The 19,575-nt window shown below is 39.7% G+C and overlaps 1 protein-coding gene across 1 annotated transcript; it reads left to right on the top strand.

The window, feature by feature from the left end:
• Positions 1 to 383: 383 nt before the first annotated feature.
• Positions 384 to 2,093, top strand: LOC121920393 (52 kDa repressor of the inhibitor of the protein kinase-like). The gene has a single exon (XM_042447527.1). It carries the CDS (start codon positions 384 to 386, stop codon positions 2,091 to 2,093), a length of 1,710 nt encoding a protein of 569 aa, XP_042303461.1.
• The last annotated feature ends 17,482 nt before the right edge of the window (positions 2,094 to 19,575 follow it).

Below are 19,575 nucleotides of genomic sequence, written 5' to 3'. Positions count from 1 at the left end.
CTGATAGCATTTTTCAATCGACTGTACCCTTGAGGCCAGGAGACGAAGAAAAAAGTAACATTCTACATCATGCCTTTGTACCGGATTCATCTTTCAAATTTCCAATAACCCAATTTGGGAAAAGAAAATGAAGATTTCAACACAGCTGGCTGCAAAAGTGGGAGTGGTTAGCCTATTCAAAATCAAAAGATGGGGCTTATTGTAAATATTGTATTTTATTTTCTTCAAAGTGTTTTGGAAAAGCAGATTTGCCTGTTAAAAATACTGCCTTGGTTGGAAAACCATTCAAAAAGTGGAAGGATGCACTCGAGAAGTTCAGAGATCATGCTGACAGATCCTACCATAAATCTTCCATAATTTTGGCGGAAAACTTTATGAAAGTGATGGCAGGAGAAACATTAGATGTTGCAGCCATAATAGACAACAAAAGAAAAAGAGAGAAAGAAGAAAACAGGGCTGCACTACTCCCAGTAATTGAAACAGTGATTTTCTGTGGAGAAAACGAATTACCTCTGCGAGGAGATAGTGACAGTGGACCTTTAAGTTTGGAAAAACCATTAAACAAAGATGGAAAATTCCGGGCATTAATAAGGCACAGGGCAAGTCATGACGTTAACTTATTTAATCATGTACTTAACTGCCCTACAAATGCTTCATATTTAAGCCCAGATATTCAAAATGAAGTTATCGAGATCTGTGGCCAGTTGGTTCAACAACATGTTTTATTAAAACTGAACCAAGCTGAATGCTTCTCCATTATTGCAGATGAAACCTTAGACATTTCTGGCCAAGAACAGTTGTCGGTATGTTTCAGGTATGTCACAAATGAGGAACATGCAACATTAAGAGAAGATTTTATATCATTTTTCCCTATCACAGATTTGTCTGCAGATAACATTGCAGACAAAATTTTGAACATTTGTAATGACTTGGGAGTAGATTTAGAAAATAAACTGATAGGCCAAGGCTACAACGGAGCATCTACCATGAGTGGAATACATAAAGGCGTCCAAGCAAGAATTCAAGAAAAATATCCAAAAGCAATGTATACACACTGCTCAAGCCATCATCTAAATTTGGTACTTTCTGATACTCTGAGTGTGCCCATTATTAATAATGGTCTAGGCGTTTTAAAAGAAGTGACTCAGTTTTTCAGGCATAATGCCCAAGCAGGAAATCATCTGAAACAAAATATTAAACAATTTTGTCCTGAATCAAAAAAGTCAAGGCTTCTAAAACTGTGTGAAACAAGGTTTATTGAACGGCAAGATTCACTAAACTCCTTTGTTGAGCTGATCCCAGCAATACTCCCAACATTAAATGAGCTTGCAGAATCAAACAGATCTTTTTCTACAACGGCGTCAACACTGTTATCATCAATGGAAAAGGGATCTTTTATTGTTTCAGTTTTGGTCTGTGAGTACATTTTTAACCTCACTTTACCATTGTCTGCCTACTTGCAGGATCCCCAGAGAGATCTCACAGCAGCAGTTAGGTTCTGTGACGACATTGTAAGCCGGCTTAAATTTATTAGAGCTGGATCAGAAAATGAGACAGAATTTCGGAAGATTTTTGAAAATGCAGAAAATATGGCTGAGTTTATCCTTGGTATCAAAATAGAAGTTCCTAGACAATCAAAAATACAGACAAGAAGAGATAACCCACCTCACAGTTCACCAGAAGAATACTTCAGACGAACTGTTTTTGTGCCAGCAATTGACAATTTAATTGCAAATCTACAAAATAGATTTGACAAAAATCGAGAGTTTCTGTGTGCCATTGAGACAATTTTACCTCAAAACTGCCTTCCTGAAAATACCCTGTTGTTGGATAAGTTAAAATTATATTATGAAGACAAAGTATCAGAATCAACTTTAAAATCTGAATACGTTTTGTGGTGTCAAAAATGGAATTCCATTGACAAGGCAGATCGACCCACAAAACTAATTAACATTTTAGATTCTTGTAACAAATCTTTCTACCCAACAATCAGACATTTATTATGTGTCCTAGCTGTGCTACCAGTATCTACGTGTGAGGCTGAAAGATCTTTTTTCCACAATGAAGAGAGTAAAAACATTTTTGAGAAATAGAATGGGTAATGACCGCCTAACAGGACTTGCTCTCATGTCGACTCACTATCCAGTTCCATTCAGTGCTGAAGATGTCTTAAATGTGATGGCAAGAAAGAAAAAGAGAAGGATGGTGCTGTAAATAAAAAGTATTAAATGTTGTAATTTAATACTGTACATATTTTGAAAATGGGTTTTAAATGTAAAAAATACTCATAAAAATCGTGTTTATTACTTTAATATCCTGATGTTTTTGCAATATGTTCCCCCCCTCATAAATGGTGGCACTTAGTCTGGCCCCCCCCCCCTTCCAAAAATCCTGGCTACGTCCCTGCAAGAGGTCTGGTTCCCTTAAAGTCTGGGACTCTGGGATCATGCCTGTGAAGCTGCCCATTTCTTCCCAGCCCTGTCTTTGCCTGTCCACAAGCCAGTCCCACATCAACATCTCAGATACTGAGATCATCTTGAGAAGCTCTCCTTTAAGTCCCACTTTCACATAAGGAAAAACTGCTATGGCTGTAATTCTACCCTTCTCTTTTTTTTAACAGCACGAGAACAATATGATCACACATGGGGTGAACTGGGGATAGGACTGGCAGTGTAGTTTCCTTCCAAAGCAGTATCAACTTTCTATATAATCTCAGAATGTATATGCAATATAATAAGTCTGTACAATTCTGTGAATGTAAAGTACACTGTAATTGTACCCTGCAACTGTTCCAATATGGCCAGGACAGTCCTGATTAATTCTCTGGCATTCCACTTTTTCAGCTGCTTTAAAAATGTCCCAGTTTCTTTACTATCCTTCCACTCCCCCCCCTTTTATGTCACTTACTACTAACCAAATTCAAAGGGCAAATTTAGCTTGCATTCAACTCAGCATGGGGGATAGAAGAGGCAGGAAGAATCTTGGTGTTCCCAGTAGGCTTGGGCACAAACAAGCTGCTGCAGCTTCTCCTAGCTTGAGTGCTAATTTTCATGAGTAACTTCTGCCATTTTGGCCGTACTCTGATGTTAGTTGGCTGTACATGTCCTGGTTTTCAACAGTGAAATTCTGGTGGTTATGCTGAACCATGTCTATATGTGGGGTGAGAATTGTATATTTAATGGTCCCTGTGTAAAAATACTCCTGCACTTAAAAAGTAAACCAGCAGATGAGGAAGAAAAATTATCAGATCTGTTTATTCCCAAGTATGGTTGGCTGAAATCTAGTTGGGCAATTATAAATGTGTAAGCATTGTAGTTATAATGCTACACAGGGAATTATATCCTGATCCCCCTGATCCCCAATTACCCAGGCAGAATACATGGCAGTTGATACAGGTTTGTTTCTCTGTTAATTAGGAAGCAGCTAACTAATGTTCCCACTGTAAGTGATCTCCAGTCTGACCCATTGCAATTCCACCTCATGCTAGAGATCACTTGCATGAGGGGAGTGGATAGGACCACCAGTCAGCTTCTTCCCAAGCAACAAGGAAACAGACTCATATCAATTGCAGTGTTTGCTGCTCAGTAAGAGGAGACGGAAGGACTTTCATGGTCCTTATGTATCTCCTAAAGTAGAGGCTATTATTATTATGTTTATTTATACCCCGCCTTCCTCCCAGTATAGGGCTCAAGGCGGCTATGTAGGGATCAAGTGTATATACCAGTTACAAGTTACGAGTATACAGCTGTAGGTTACACACTCATAATTACCCAACAGGAGTCTGGCCATTGTTATTGACTTGCAAGAAGGATATCTATTTTTACATACAAGTTCATTAAAAATATGAGCTCCTCCAAGGAACTGGTACAGCCTATTGAGCACGTCAGAGTTCTACTACTACCATTTGATTCCTACTTCATTATGCTATATATTCAGATCATCCTTGTCCTTGTTGTTATGTGCCTTTACGTCACTTCCAAGTTATGGTGACCCTAAGGCAAACCTACTATGAGGTTTTCTTGGCAAGATTTGTTCAGAAGAGGTTTGCCTTTGCCTCCTCTGAGGTTAAGAAAATGTCACCCAGTGGGTTTCCATGGCTGAGCAAGGATTTGAACCCTGGTCTTCAGTCCAATGCTCAAACCATTCCACCACACTGGTTCACATAGCAATAGCAGCTTTACTTAAATTATTATTATTATTATTATTATTATTATTATTATTATTATCCCACTTCTCCCTATGGATCAAGGCGGGTTACAGAAAACAAAAATAATAAAATACATTATACATTTAAAATTCAGGACACTCCTCTACCCCCAACCTCTCTCCCTACCCTAAAAACATAACAAAATAAATACAACAATATAAAATAATAATTAAAATTAATTAAAACTAAAATGCTTGAGGCGAGACATCTTTCATGGGGATGACAGGAGCTATCAATAATCAGTGGACAGGGGAGGTATTAATCTGGAAAGGTCTGCCAGAAGAGATCTGTTTTAACAGCCTTTTTAAAGGCTTCAAGAGTGGAAATCTGGTGGATCTCTTCCAGCAGGTCATTCCATAGCCCAGAGCAGTGGATAAGAAGGCCCTCTGGGAGACCACAGCCAGTCTGGTCTTCCTAGGCTGCAGTAAATTCACCCCAGAGAACCTGGGTGTGGGGGTTGGATTGTATGAGAGAAGGCACTCCCGCAAGTAATCTGGACCCAAGCCACATAGGGCTTTAAAGGTTATAACCAACACCTTGCACCATGCCTGGAAACTAACTGACAGCCAATGGAGGGATTTTAAGACTGGTGTTATATGGTCAGCTGTGGATATACCAGTGACTAGTCTGGTAGCCATATTTTGTAACAATTGAAGTTTCTGAATTTGGGACAAGGGTAGCCCCATGCAGAGCGTGTTGCAGAAGTCGAGTCAAGACGTTACCAGTGTATGTACCACCTTTTCTAGGTCCTCCAGCTCCAGGAAGGGTTGCAGCTGGTGTATCAGCCAAAGCTGATAACCAACACTCCTGGCTGTCACATCTATCTGCGCTGACAGCTGAAGTGATGAGTCCAGGAGCACCCCCAAGTTGTGAACACAGTCTTTCAAGGGAAGTGTAACCCCATCCAGAACTGGTTGACGTATCTCCATCCCCGGATTCAGGATCTCTATAGCAAGTACCTCCATCTTGTCTGGATTCAATTTGAGTCTGTTTTTCCTCATCCAGTCCATTACCGCCTGTCCTGGACTTCAGCCAGCACACCCAAACAACACCGATAAGAATGGCTTAGCACAGTAATTGGAAGCAGTTCACAAACCTGCAAGGAGTGATAGTTAAGGAGCAAGCCAAAAGCCAGAGCCAAAGTCAGGAAAACAGAGGTCAGAGTAGTTAGTCTAGTCCAGGGTCAGGGCAGCCAGAAGTAGCAAGAGTCCAGTCCGTTCCAAGGTCAAGAGTCAAGGCAACAAGGAGTCAAGATACAGGGAGCGAGTGCAGGCAGCAATCACACCAAAGGATCATGCAATAAAGTCTGGCACCAAGTTGTTGTCTCTCTGCTCCTTAAGTAAGAGAAACTCTCCCCGTGCCACCTGAGGCTGATTTGCTAATTGCCTCTCTGCAATCCTCCTGGATCTATGCCTGCAAGCACTCTCAGCCCTTCTTTGCTTAAAGGAAGGCACGTCCAGGCATGATTCCTCCCCAGAGCCACCACTAGGCTGTTGCACCACAAGAGGAATCTCACCAGCACTAGGACCTGGCTGAGCCTCCTCCTCTGGGGCTGGGAGATCACAGCTGGGACCTGGCAGAGCAGGATTAGCACCTGGTGTAGCCTCAATTAGCTCTTGCTCTGGAGGAGGCCCATCCTCCTCCTCATCCTCCAAGACCTGCTCTTGGCTGGCCATGACATCGCCTTATGACATTCATTCAGAGGAGAGATACCATCCAAGACATGGAGAAATGTATTTGGGTGTCATCATCATACTGACAACACCTGCCCCATGTCTCCGGATGATCTGACCCAACAGCTTTATGTAATTGTTAAATATCATAGGAGACAGAATGGCACCCTGGGGGACACCAGATTTTAGCTCTCTTTTGGAAAAGCAACTGTCTCCCATATGGAATCTGCCTGAGAGATAGGATTGGAACCACTGCAATGCAGTGCCTCCAATTCCCAGTTCTCTCAAGCATTCCAGAAGGATATCATGGTTGATGGTATCAAAGGCTGCTGAGAGGTCCAAAAGCACCAATAGGCCCATGCTTCCCCTATCGAAGCCTAGACAGAGATCATTGACTAAGGTGACCATGGCAGTCTCAACTCCGTATCCTGTCCTAAATCCGTTTCATACCGCACTAAGCAGTTTCTAAGTGACTTAGAACTGTAAGCTAATTGCCTCCAACAAGCTGGGTACTCATTTTAGCAACCTTGCAAGGAAGCAAGCCTGAATTGAGCCTGACCCCCTGGCTCGAATTGAACTCACAACCGTATGGTTTGTGAGTGAATGGCTGCAGTACAAGCATTTAGTCACTGTGCCACCAGGGCTTCTTGTCCTACTGTTTTCAAAAAGGAGTATGATGTGGTCATGGGATATGTAAACTATGTAATTCTTACAATGTAAGAATCAGTCCTCAGTACAGGAATGGTGAGCCTGTGGCCCTTCAGATAGTGAATTCTAACTCATCAATCCTTGCCACCATGAGAAATACTTACTTAGAGATGATGTTAGCTGTAGTCCAACTACATATGGAAAGCCACTGGTTCCCACCGCTTCTGAAAAGTTCAGTCCTTTTGCTACTCACAACCAATCTTAATGAGTCAACCTGCTTCTTAATTCAGTAAGTACACCACTGAATACAGCAGTAATTTTTCTCTTTTTCAATAACTGTGATGAATAATACAGGCCTGATACCTTACTTGTAAACATAGCTGAATTCAGTACAATGAACCACTTTCTCTCTGTGTGTAGCTACATTCAGATCTTTTATCTATAAGGTGACTTTCTGTACTTTATCTCCCTCCCCCCTCATTACTTCGCTCCCTCCCTCCCTTCGCTCTCGCTCTTCCTTTTATCTCACAAAATTATCCATCCTCCTTCATCTTCCCAAATATACTTAGTTGGATTTCTCCTCAAAGATAGGGAAAGCTACTGTGATCTTGCAACAAGAAAAATACAAAACAAAAAGTATGAACTCCAAAGCTTTTGGTGCCTTCATTTCTTCAATAAATCAGCCTGATCATAAGGTCCGCCCTCAGGCAGTGAATCAGAGGAAAGAAAAGTCAGGAGAAAAAATGTGAATTCTGGGATCTAACCTTGCTTAATCTAGTCTCTGGTGATTAGTGGGAAGGCAAATTCCCAGAAGCACATGTCCTCAAGTGGTGGCTTAGGGCTTTGTCACACCAAAGACACTGCAATCATATTAATGTCAGAAATGCAAACATACCAGTTTGGGAACAGCCATTTTCTCTCAGCTCTTCGAAGGTGCCATGGTACTGTGATAGCCCCAGGCTCTGTTTTCTGCATGCCAGCCTTCATAACCCCACCTTCCTGCCTATAGTTTCTGTAGCATGCTTCTTGGTTTGTACTTTTTTTATCATTTGTGCATTCACAGTAATTAAGTAAAAAAGAAAGAAAGAAAAGAATACTGGGAATAATTATGTAAAGAGGGAGAAGAGAAGAGGAGCATAATCATATCTACTCACACCACATGACTGTTTGAATATTGGAAATGCAGCAGGAGGAATTTATCACATCTAAATCAACAGTGCAAAAATAACATGTTTATGAGGCATTGACAGGGTTTGCCTATCAATGAAAAGGAGTGCTTCAGGAATGGATGGAAGCCAAAGCAGCTACAGGATAGACACAGCATTGTATGATAAGGTATGGCCACAGATGTTACTATCTGCTGTAATTCTAACTCAGTAGCCTCATATGACAAAGTCTTTACTCTCTCATCCATGCCATCTGGTAATAGGTACCAGCCAGATCTGAATATCTGGATGGATACATTATTTTCAAAATGAATTATGAAGGGCTAATTAGATGGGCACAACATTAGATCCATCAGAAATGTTACTTGGCCTCTCAGTTACACATAACTGAGTTGTACATAATCATTTCAAAACACCAATATCCAGAAACTGAGGCTGATCTCTGTACCAAATATTCTGGCAGAACAGTCTATAGGAAATGAATCCTAAACTGCACATACAGCTACTGTCACAAATTAGTGGCCAAATGATTACTTTTGGTAGTCAAGATTTCACTGAATCTGAGTTGCACAGAGTCCTTTAAAATTATGGTTGTTGTGTGTTTTCAAGTCAGTTTCAACATATGGTGACTCTAATGCAAACATATCAGAAGTTTTTCACAGCAAGATTTATTCAGAGGGAATTTGCCTTTGCTTTCTTCTGAGGCTGAGGCAGTGTGACTTGCCCAGGATCACCCAGTGATATGTGTAAAATGTAAGGTCAAAAATTCTATGTGACTGAGCATAAGGATATTAAAAATGGGTGGAGGAGAGTACTGAGAACACCATGGATTGCCAAGAAGACAAGCAAATGGGTTCTTGAACAGATCAAGCCCGAATTTTCCTTGGAAACCAGAATGACTAAATTGAGGCTGTCATATTTCAGCCACATCATGAGGAAAAATGAATTATTAGAAAAGGCAATGATGCTAGGAAAAGTGGAAGGCAGTAGAGAGAGAGAGGAAGACTGCATGACAGATGTTTAGACTTGATCAGGGAAGACATGGGTCTGAGCCTGCAAGACCTGAGCAGAGAGGTTGAGGACTTGGAGATGTCTCATCCACAGGATCACAATGAGTTGAAGCCAACTCGAGGGCAGATTTTCACTGAAATATCATAGATTTAAACAGTGAAGTAGAATCAAAGCAGCCAAAGCTGAATCAGATGCAGAAAATATTATTTAATGTTGCTTATTGAAGCTGGGTTAAATTTAAATAATACCTCATTTTGTACACAGAGCTGAAAAATATGGTATCTTTGGAGGGAACGTGAAAAACACATTTTCAGATTCCAAGTTGTTGATAACTGGCTTTTCTAAGGACAGTGACCTATTTCAGAATCACCTTAAGGCCAAAAACAGATGAAATGGGCATTATTTTAACAAAGTTTATTAAACGTAGGACTCTTTTCAATGATTTTCAGTTGATACACTAATGTTTCTAGTAGCTGCATCTTCTTGAATTTAAGAGCCTGTTTTCTGACTCAGTAAGTAGAAATTAAAGAAGATCCACTGGCAGGAGATAAAAGATTAGTCATGCTTCTTTATTTAGTGTGAAATGCCAATAAAAATACATGTTTGCAATCAGAACAAAATTCAACATTGGCTAGCTATGTTGCTTGACTGACTAGCTAGTATCACAATGACCTCTGCCTGCCCTTGACTGCTATTGAATTGCTTCTGGTCAATTGATTCAGAAGCAAGGAGGGCAATCGCCTTTTACCCAACTGTTCCTAGCAGTTATCTTCAGCATGCTCAGTGACATTTAGTATTGGAATTTGTCTATATAAAAGCTGCTGTCAAGTAGGTGCTAAAGTCAGGGAGAAATAGGCATGTTAGCAGATAGTTGAAAATCTGTGGATGTTTCTATCCTAAATATATTTAAATGTAGTGTGTCATTTTGGTGAGGTAGCCTTTTGGAGGCTACTTTCAAAGAAGGTTTGATTCACCTAGTCCTATATGTGTAGTAACTGGTGGTGGAAAAATAGATGAAGAATGGCATAGATTCTGCAGAGGCTAGCATCCTATGACATACACAACCATGAAGTCAGTCTCATACCTGTATACATTTCCTGGTCAAGATTGGACTGAAGGCAACTATCCCCAATCTCCTCAGGGGTGGTGGACCTATTAGAACGGTCTGCCCTTGAAGGCTGATGGAACCCAAAAGGTTCCAAGAAGCACTAGAGGGTTTAATGGATGGTAACATCAGCAACTCTGTCGAAACCTTGGTCACTACTTGGAATAAAGATCTTTCCAAGGCTATCGACACAATCGCTCCCAAGTGTCCTTTCCAGCCCGCTCCAAATCTTAATCCTTGGTACACTGAAGATCTTAGAAGGATGAAGTGTGCTGGACAATGACTATAGCTGACAAGACACATCATAGGACTTTTCTTAAAGCCTATCGAGTGGCAATAGCTGCAGTGAAGAAGTCTTTCTATTCTGCATCTATTGCATCTGCAAAGTTTTTTCCAGCAGAGCTTTCAAGGCGGTTAAGAAGTTGACTCAGACTCCTTCCACCTTGAATCCTCTTTTTCAATCCACAACAGCCTGCTGTGATGCTTTTAATGACCACTTTGCAGATAAAATGTCTCAGATAAGGGCTGACTTAGACGCCGGCATTAGTACAGAGTCAACGAGAGAGGTATCTAGTGACTCCATTAATGAGGTTATCTTGGATCAGTTTCAGTCTATGAGTACTGATGACATAGACAAGCTGCTTGGTAAGGTAAAAAAGACCACCTGCCCTCTCGATCCCTGTCCATCTTGGCTGGCCATCCAGGGAGATGAGGCAACTCTGAAGTTGTTACAATCTATAATTAATGCCTCCTTCAGGGAAGGTTGTTTTCCATCTAGTCTAAAATTAGCAGTGGTAAAACCCATTCTAAAGAAACCTTCCCTAGATCCCCTGGACAAAAACAATTACTGACCAGTATCTCTACACCCCTTTCTGGGTAAGGTGATCAAGTGGGCGATTGCAAACCAGCTCCAAGCAGTCTTGGATGACATTGATTATCTTGATCCATTTCAAACTAGCTTCAGGTCGGGATACAGAGTTGAGACTGCCTATTAGCTTCTGGGCTCAATACAAGGTGTTGGTTATTACCTACAAAGCCCTATATGGCTTGGGTCCAGTCTACTTGAAGGAACACCTCCTCCCATATAATCATTCCCATACACTCCGTTCCTCCAGGAAAAATCTTTTACATCCAAAAAAGACAAGATTGGCGGTGACCTCCCAGAGGTCTTTTTCTGCTATGGCTCCTAAAGCTTGGAATGACCTGCCGGAAAAGATTCGCCAATTATCCTCATTGGAGGCTTTTAAAAAAGCGACAAAAAAACTTCTCTTCCGGCAGGCCTACCCTGAGTGATAACCGCTCAGAACCGATTCTATCCGCCCTTCCTACTATATCTCCTCGTCATTTGCGGATTGTAAAATAATCTTGTAATGTTGTATTGTATTGTTATATATTTTCATCATGTTTTATGTTAACTTTATAGTTTGGGAGGGAGGGTTAGGTCAGGGTTTTGTGGGTTTTATTGTTTTTATATTGTGTATCATAAACTCTGTTGTTACCCACCTCGATCCCCAAACGGAAGAGGCGGGATATAAATAAATATTATTATTATTATTATTATTATTATTATTATTATTATTATTATTATTCCCTTTTCTGTCACTGCAGAAGTTGGTATTAACTTCCACCCTTCACAGTGGCCTTCCAATCCACTGTTCAGCTGCTGCATCTTCCCCATGGCATTCCATAGCAGTGTCAAGCTCATAGGTCCTGCCATGCTTGCTGGCTATATATTTTGTATATCCTTTGAAATACAGGGTGATGGGTGTGTAAACACCCACCCATGCCTACACTGGCCCAGGGACCAACCTGGTGATCACCCAGGATTTATCCTGCCCCCATCTGCTCAGGGTCTTGCTCCTACATGATGCAGAACCCCAATAAATGTATCCTAAAACCATCTTATCATTAACTCTTTGTTTCTGAGAATTTATACCCCTCATTTGTATTGCTCAGAGTCCATTATTACAGGCCCTTTGTGAGCCTCCAACACAAATATTGAAGCTTGGCTATCAGGAGAACTTTGCTGGCATTTCTGTAGTTTAAAACCTGTCATCTGGAAGAAAAAAGATGCTAGAAAGAACCAGGGGATTATTCATTTTATCAGGAAATATCTTTGCATTAACCTCTCAAGCCACATCTTTGGGGTTGAGTACTAGTACTGAAAATAGAGTCTAGAGGCAAGCTTTTCTGAAGCCTGATCTGAATTCTGCTCTCCATTAAGTGCATTTGGGTAAAAAATCACAAAGACATTTGTGAGTTTTGTGCTATTGCCTTATCAGTTCTCCCTCCTCATATACTTGTGCATTTGATTTCTCTTTGCTGTCTATGTAATGATTGACATTTGTGTGATTATTTTCAGCTCAATTAAAAATTAAAACATTTGCTCTATTTCAACAGAAAGTATAGTTTACTTTCCCCCTTTCATTCCCAATTGAAAGTATAACCCCTGGCCATTCTTTCCTTGTGAAATGTCACATTGTTTGGATATCAAATTATAACACTGAAAAGAACCTAATTATTGCATGCCAACATTTTTTCTAAAACCAACATTTCATTGTCTATAGATGTCTACATTTTTTAAATGCCTAGTACAGTACAGTATAGACAACAGGTTCAAAGTTATCATTTAACTGGGAACATTGTTTAATATTTTGCCTCTTTTTCTCAGTGATACACACATGCACATGCATGTACACACCCAAACACACACATGCGCGCACACACACACACATTTAGTGTTCATATTTCACTTGCTATGTTCTTGATTTTACCCTTTCAAATCCCAACAACCCATAATGTTGATTTTGAATTCTCCAGGTTTAGGAAAACAATATTTTTCTTTTCTGCTTATTATCCTAATGATACTTTGAGTGAGTTATTTTGGCCATATCCAGGAAGCTATTTTTATTTTATTTTTATTTTTATTGCTTTTGAAACTAGTGGAACTAATCATACTTAACACATGAATATATTTTATTGGTGGAAGTCTGATAATAACTCGGAGTAAGACCACTATATACTATAACTTGCTTAAGCAGCTCTGACAATGCCACCATGAAAATTCATATCCAGCTTGTTTTTCTTCCATTTCATGCTACTTTATATATAAAAGCCAGCTGCTGCACTTTCTTTAAACCTTCCCTAAGCAGAAATACAAGTCAAGGTCAGCTAGGCAAAGTCATTGCTAAAGCAATGTGTTAAAAAGAGGCATGGATGTTCTAGATGGCAGGCTGTCAGATTTTATGTCAACAAACATACTCTTGGAATCTAGTAGATTTATGACTATCAAGTGACAAGACATAAACAGAAAGATCACAGAGGAAAACAAGATGGGGATTTAGAGGCTAACATATGCCATGGTTGCTAAGCAAGTAAGTGCTATTGATAACTACATGCCTGAAATGTTCCATTTGCTTTTTCCATTTGCTTTGCATAAAATCGAGGGCCTAGATGCTTTGCTTAATAGCAAGACAGAAAATTTAGAAGAAATATTTTATAAAATGTTTTCTTGGACAAAGTAAAAGCCTTTTCTCTCTCTCTTATTTTGGAAAGACCTTTATATGGAGCAACTGTGTCCATCTGCATCAGACCTGGGGACAACTCAGAAACCACCAAACCAAAGATGCTTTTCTTATCTTGTTTGGCGGCTTATTCCCAGGAAAAGGACAACAACAGAAGGAAGGGGATACAGGACCTGAGTAGATACAAGAAAAGCAAATGAACTAATAGTTCAAAGAAAAGAAAAGAATATATGTATAGGAAGACAATGACAATAAAAAGAAAGAAGTCTGGCCTGTTTACATCCATTGTTATCAATCTTCCTTCAGTTAAACATGAACAGCCCAACAAACATCTATTGCTACAACATTGTTTGAACTATATATTTCTTAATGTATGTACTTTTGAATGTTTGGTAGATCTACTATAATGTTTAAATATTTGTTTATTGCATGTATTTATTTGTTTGTTTGTTTCCTGTTCTCATGACTCACTGTCTTATTCCTGAGATTCCAGCTTTGATCTTGCACAGTAAAGTCTAGCTGCAGGGAGGGAAACCTTACCTCTAGAAAGAGCACTTGGTGGGGAGGAACACTCAGTGCCTTAGTGCACTGCACAAGTGAAGAGAAGATGATCAAGAGCTTCAAGGTTTATAAGCTTGCTCCACCTCATTTTTCCTTCTCCCTCATTTGCTCATCAGTTTTCCCTCAAGCAACAGCTCCCATCCCAAAATCCAAGCTAATTTGGGCAGGCATGGGACTTTCCAAACACTGTGGATTTAATAATAAGTTATAACTAGGAGGGGAAATGTTTTGCCTTCCAGATGAAAGATTGCATATCCTGTAAACCTTTAATATTAGATATGCTTACTAGGGCTGATGGCAGTTGTAAGTAAAGAACATCTGAAGGGCCATATGTACCCCTACCCATGAAGTGGATGTGATTCTTCAATATCAAGTAGGATTAAAATGTGTGCGGCTGTTTTAAAACTCAGCTAATGCTGAAAAGACCAATATAGTAGTGCATGTAAATTTGTGCTTTGTTTATTTAGATGGACTTGACCCAGTTTGGAACAATATTTAAGCAGTTAGATCATCAAGATATAATCCTTTGAAGCCAGGTGCCAATTAATTACTTTCTTAAATACATTTAATCACACATCACTAGGGCTTTTATTATTTTCATGTGAGCTAAATGCAAAAGGTTACAGTATTATTATTAATGGAATAATAGAAAGGAAGGTGTTAACTAAGAGAGCATGACAATGACAATTAAATTAATATTTACAGAAACAATTATTATGAAGCATCTCAAAGAGAGATGGGTGAAGTTCCCAAAGGTTTCATTGGAAGAACCTGCATAATTATTCTTTTCATCAGAGAGTTAAAAAAAAAAAAGCTCCTCAGTCTCAGGAGCCTTTTCTCCACACTTGTCAAAAGTAATGAAGTTATGTGTTTCTATGAGTGTGGGGGAATGATGTTTCAGGAGCTAAAGGATGGATGTGGATCAAAGATCTCCCCTGAAGATCATCCAAGAATTTGGATCCATCTTTACCCTGCCAAGTACTTTTTCGTGTTCTGTTGAAAATGACAGCTTATATAGAATGAAGAGAAAATGCAGCGAGGACAAAAATGGAATCTAACTAAACACCTCTCTTCTATAGATCACCTCTGAGCACTTTCACTGATTTCATACCACCAGCAGCTTTTTGAAATTCTTTCCCTTGGCTAGTTTAATATCCCTACAGACAAGAAAAAGAACCAGCAGATGCAAAACTGGAAAGTGAATGAGCCAATCTCCAATATTCCTACTGGAGCAGCTCTGTAACATTGACTATGATTCCACATTACCAAATTGATTGAAAACTGTCACTATCTAATTTCACCCTGACACCTTTTGAAATACATCCTATTTAATGTAACAGCATCTGGAGACCTGGGCAGCAAAAATTATCTTCCTGCAACTATGTTAGATCCCATGACCACTAGCTGACAAAGGTTTTGCCTGGGGCGTGCACCCTGTTGGTCAGCCTGGATGTCAAGCAGTCTTTTCCCCACAGAGACAGCAGGAGAAGAACATGGCTTTAATTGCTTGCCTTTCCTTTAAATTAATTCTTGAGTTTCTTTTCTGAGCCCTTTTCAAAGGCCTAGGAGAACTTCACCAATATACCAAGCCTGAAAGGATTGAAAAAAGTGCTAGTATAGTGGCAGATTCTCCACAGCATCTAACAGGTAAAAACAAAGGCCAGAATGCTGTTGGTAATATACACTGGGAGCACCTCAGGTTAAATTGGTGTAAGTCATTGTTGGGATGTTGTGGATTCAATGTCTTTTCACACGATGCCCCTGGAAAGGCAGCTCAGCCCCTGTGACCATTTAGTGGCTGTGGAGAGATATGCAGAATATTATGTATATATTTTAAGAATGTTAGTTGCTAAAAATGTATACAAAGTTATGCCCAAAGATACTTTAATCAGTGGAGGAAATGTGTTAAAAATGTGTTCATCAGGAACAATACATACATAGAGTTGTACATTATGGAATATCTGTACAAATTTCCATGTAGAAATCAAACAGAAAGGCTTGCAGCCTAATGCATAGGTAGATGATGAAAACATAGGTAGAATTCTGAGAATTAAAACTGAGAGGGAGAGTTTCAGATCTGTATTAAATAGGCTAATGATAGCAATGCATTGAAAGTAACATAGCCAAGCAATTAAATAATTTTTAAAAGTCAATACTAAGTCTGAAAAGATGAAAGGATATGACATTTCCTGGTTATTGTCTCTTACTCTTTCCTGTCTGCCTTAATCAAGCAGAAGTGGCAAAATAAGGAACACTGGAGGAGATGCTTCAGTAGCTCTGCCCAGTTCTAACTCAAGCTAAGGCCCAAGGAGATCCGTCATCTTCAGACCTACTCATGGAAGCACAGAATTGAAATGACCTCCAAGATACACCTAGGTCAACCTCTTGCCAGTGTAGGATTTCACAACTAAAACATCTCTAAGGGCTAGCCATACAACTTCTGCTTTAAAACCTCCAATGAAAGAGGGTCTATAACCTGCTGAGATAGTCTGTTCTACTGCTGAACAGCTCTGACTGTCATAAAGTTCTTCCAAATGTTTAATTAGAATCTCCTTTCCAGTCATTTCAAGGTTTCAAAAGCAGGGAAAAAGAACATTTTTTGGGGGGGGGATTTTTGATGTGGTGGCTCAAGTGGTTAAGATGCTGACTCTGCTGATTGCAAGATTGGCAGGTTAGCAGTTCAAGGCCTGGGTGCTGCATGATGGGGTCAGCTCCCATCACTAGTCCCAGCCAACTTAGCAGTTTGAAAGCATGCAAATGGAAATAGATTAATAGGTAGCACTCCAGTGGGAAGATAAACAGCATTCTGTGCAATCATGCAGGCCACAGAGTAGTCTATGAAAACACTGGCTCTTCAGCTTAATAATGGAGATGAGCACCACTCCCTATGGTCAGACATGACTTAACTACCTTTACCTACCTTTTATCTATTTTTGATAAGGGAAATAGTGGCTGCTTGATGGAAGGGTTAAACACTCCTTGTTTGTGAGTAACACAGAGAGAGCAATGCTTCAATGAAATCTTAAAAATTAATTTGGAAGAACCAGTCAAGGATTTCCTGGGACACATCTTTTCCACCTTTCATGTTCAGATAATTCTGTAGAGGAGAATTTTATGTGCTGTGTAAGCAATGAAGGAAACCAGAACATTCCCACCCCCATTGCATACCAGTGATATTAACAAACCTATAGTATCTCCTCAAGTAAAATCTTACTACAGTAAGTAAGTAAAACCTTACTACAGCAATAGTGGTCAGACCATGTACACCACCACATCTGAGGGAAGAGTCAAGCTTAGGAGGTGTAGATCAGGCCATGTGGCACACACAGTTGTGTCCTTCAACATCTCACTGCATCCCTATTGCCCCTCCCTCACTCTCTCTAATGGCCAATAGAGTAAACAGTTTTTAAGACTTTGCCCCCCAAATAATCCAAATTGACACTGCTTTAAGTGCCCTGGCTTGGTGCTAGAGAATAGTGAAAATTTAGTTTATTGTGGCAGCAGAGCTCTCTGACAGAGAAGGCTAAATATCTCCCAGAATTCCTTAGCATTGAGCCAGGATAGTTAAAGAGGTCTCAAACTGAATTATTTCTACAGTATGTTTTGAGCCTCAAATTCCAGGACTAAACTAGGCCAGACACTGAACATTCTAGATTCATTTCCCTCCCCCAAAATCTTGATCAAATATGATTAATGCAGGACCCTGAAACAAGAAACTGAAAATTGAAAAACTCATGGCTGTTGAAGTTATACTGGGACTGTTGGTACATCTGCCACAATCAAGCTCTCTCAACACAGATGAATATCTGCATGCTATAATATACCAACAGTACAATATTTCTGAAACTTCTAATATGTAAATCAGATATTTTTATCTGAATTAAAACTGAAGAATAGATCATTCCTGCAACACACACACAGCAAGTGTGACAGTGTTTTAAAGGCACCTTTACCCCAAGCCCACACCCACCATGTTTCTGTATGAATCATTGATCTGGTTGTGCATCCTGACTAGAATGAGGCATGGCAAGATCTTTAATTATGGTTAGAGACACAACTGGCAGCCTCCTTTAAAGAGACGTTGATTCTGTTACAGTCTTCTCTATAGGAAAAAGAAATCCAGTGGCACCCAATAAAGATCCTAATAGAGGCCTATTGAATGAAGACAAAGTGAGAGCTCTGAATCAAGCAGAATAGCTGTGCCCAGATTCCCAGGAATGCACTATAGTTCAGTAGTAGAAAACTTGCAGGCAACTTGAAACTTCAATCCCTGGCATATCCAGCTTTGATTGAAGGTTCAGGCACCAGATGATGGAAAAGATCTCTGCCTGAGACATTAATTATCTACCCAGAGTAGGTATTACTGGGCTAGATAGATAGTCTTGTAGCAAGCAGGCATTTTCCTGTGCTCCTTTGTGGGTGAACATTTTAGGCTTGGGAAATTACATTTTTATGTAATCAACTTACTTCTGTTCTTTAGAAGCAGCCCAATGTAATTCACTGGGACACAGCCATTTATAGTTGCATTGACAGTTACTGTGCCAAAGTAGTCATACTGGATACGTATTGTGAACACTAAGCAATCAAATCTGCATATTATTAACTGAAAAACAAAAGCAGAGAAGTATGTATAATAATCCTATGATAATTATAATAAAATGAAGAAAAGGTATGGAGGGACAGAGGAAGGGAGGGGTGAGTGAGTGAGAAATTAATGGAATAATGGTCATGAAAATGGCATGATTTTGCTATTCTTATGAAAATAAATTCTCACCCACCATACTGGCATCCTTCTGTGACAATTTGTTCACAAAAACATTTTGCAAAACTAAAAGCATTTTGGAGGATTCAAACTTTGACAGTTACCTGAAGAGGCCATTCTCTTTGCAAAATTAATCAGCATATGTGTATCCTGTCATATGTATATCCTGTCATGCTAATGAAAGTATAATCTGTTTGGACTGAACAGAAACAGTTAACAGGACTTACCTTAACTCAAAAGTAACAAGAGTATGGCTTCTTAGTGCATGACTCCTCATCTCTACCCCCATCCATTGCAACAATTCCTTGGTCTTTTTAGCATCTAAATATTGCCAGAGGAAACTTCAAACTAGAACTGAAGTGTGGCATTGCCTGGGCACAGAAAAATAGTTTAATCCTTTGCAAGCACTTTGTAGCTATTCTTAGAAGTATTTCCAATAGCACAAGTGCAAATAGTTGTTCTCTGGGGCAGGGTGTTGCATTTGAAGTTGACCTGTAATCATTCCTTCACTTCAGCACAAATATACACATCTGCTGGGGCTGAAATTGCAAAATCTATGGATAGACTTATCCAATGGAGTGAACCAGAATTAACCTTCAAAAGAAATCAGCATCATTCTCATCCTGTTTTCAACCATCTAGCCTTTGTATGAAAGAAATAACTTGTGAATCCTTCAAGGAAGCAAAACTCTTTCTTCTCCTCTTTTTTTGGTCACTCATGCCTTTGTGGCAGGCTTTTTGTATGTCCTTCTGTCTGACCTAAAGTCACAAGAAGCCGTATAAAGCAACCCTTCTCAGAACATTTTCATTAGGAAAGAAGGTGTGGAAAGAAGAGGGGGGGAAAAGCACATGGGGAATATGTGCAGAAAATGTAGGACAAGAAGAAGAGCCAGCCAAATAAATATGATTCAGAAACAAA

This window comes from Sceloporus undulatus, chromosome 2 (genome assembly GCF_019175285.1).
Source record: "Sceloporus undulatus isolate JIND9_A2432 ecotype Alabama chromosome 2, SceUnd_v1.1, whole genome shotgun sequence".
Lineage (NCBI taxonomy): Eukaryota > Metazoa > Chordata > Lepidosauria > Squamata > Phrynosomatidae > Sceloporus > Sceloporus undulatus.
The sequence above is the reverse complement of the archived record's forward strand: the minus strand, read 5'-3'. Positions and strand labels throughout refer to the sequence as shown.

Bases quoted from the DNA above. Each gene is read 5' to 3' on its own strand.
- LOC121920393 (XM_042447527.1), top strand. From the start codon at position 384: ATGGCAGGAGAAACATTAGATGTTGCAGCCATAATAGACAACAAAAGA.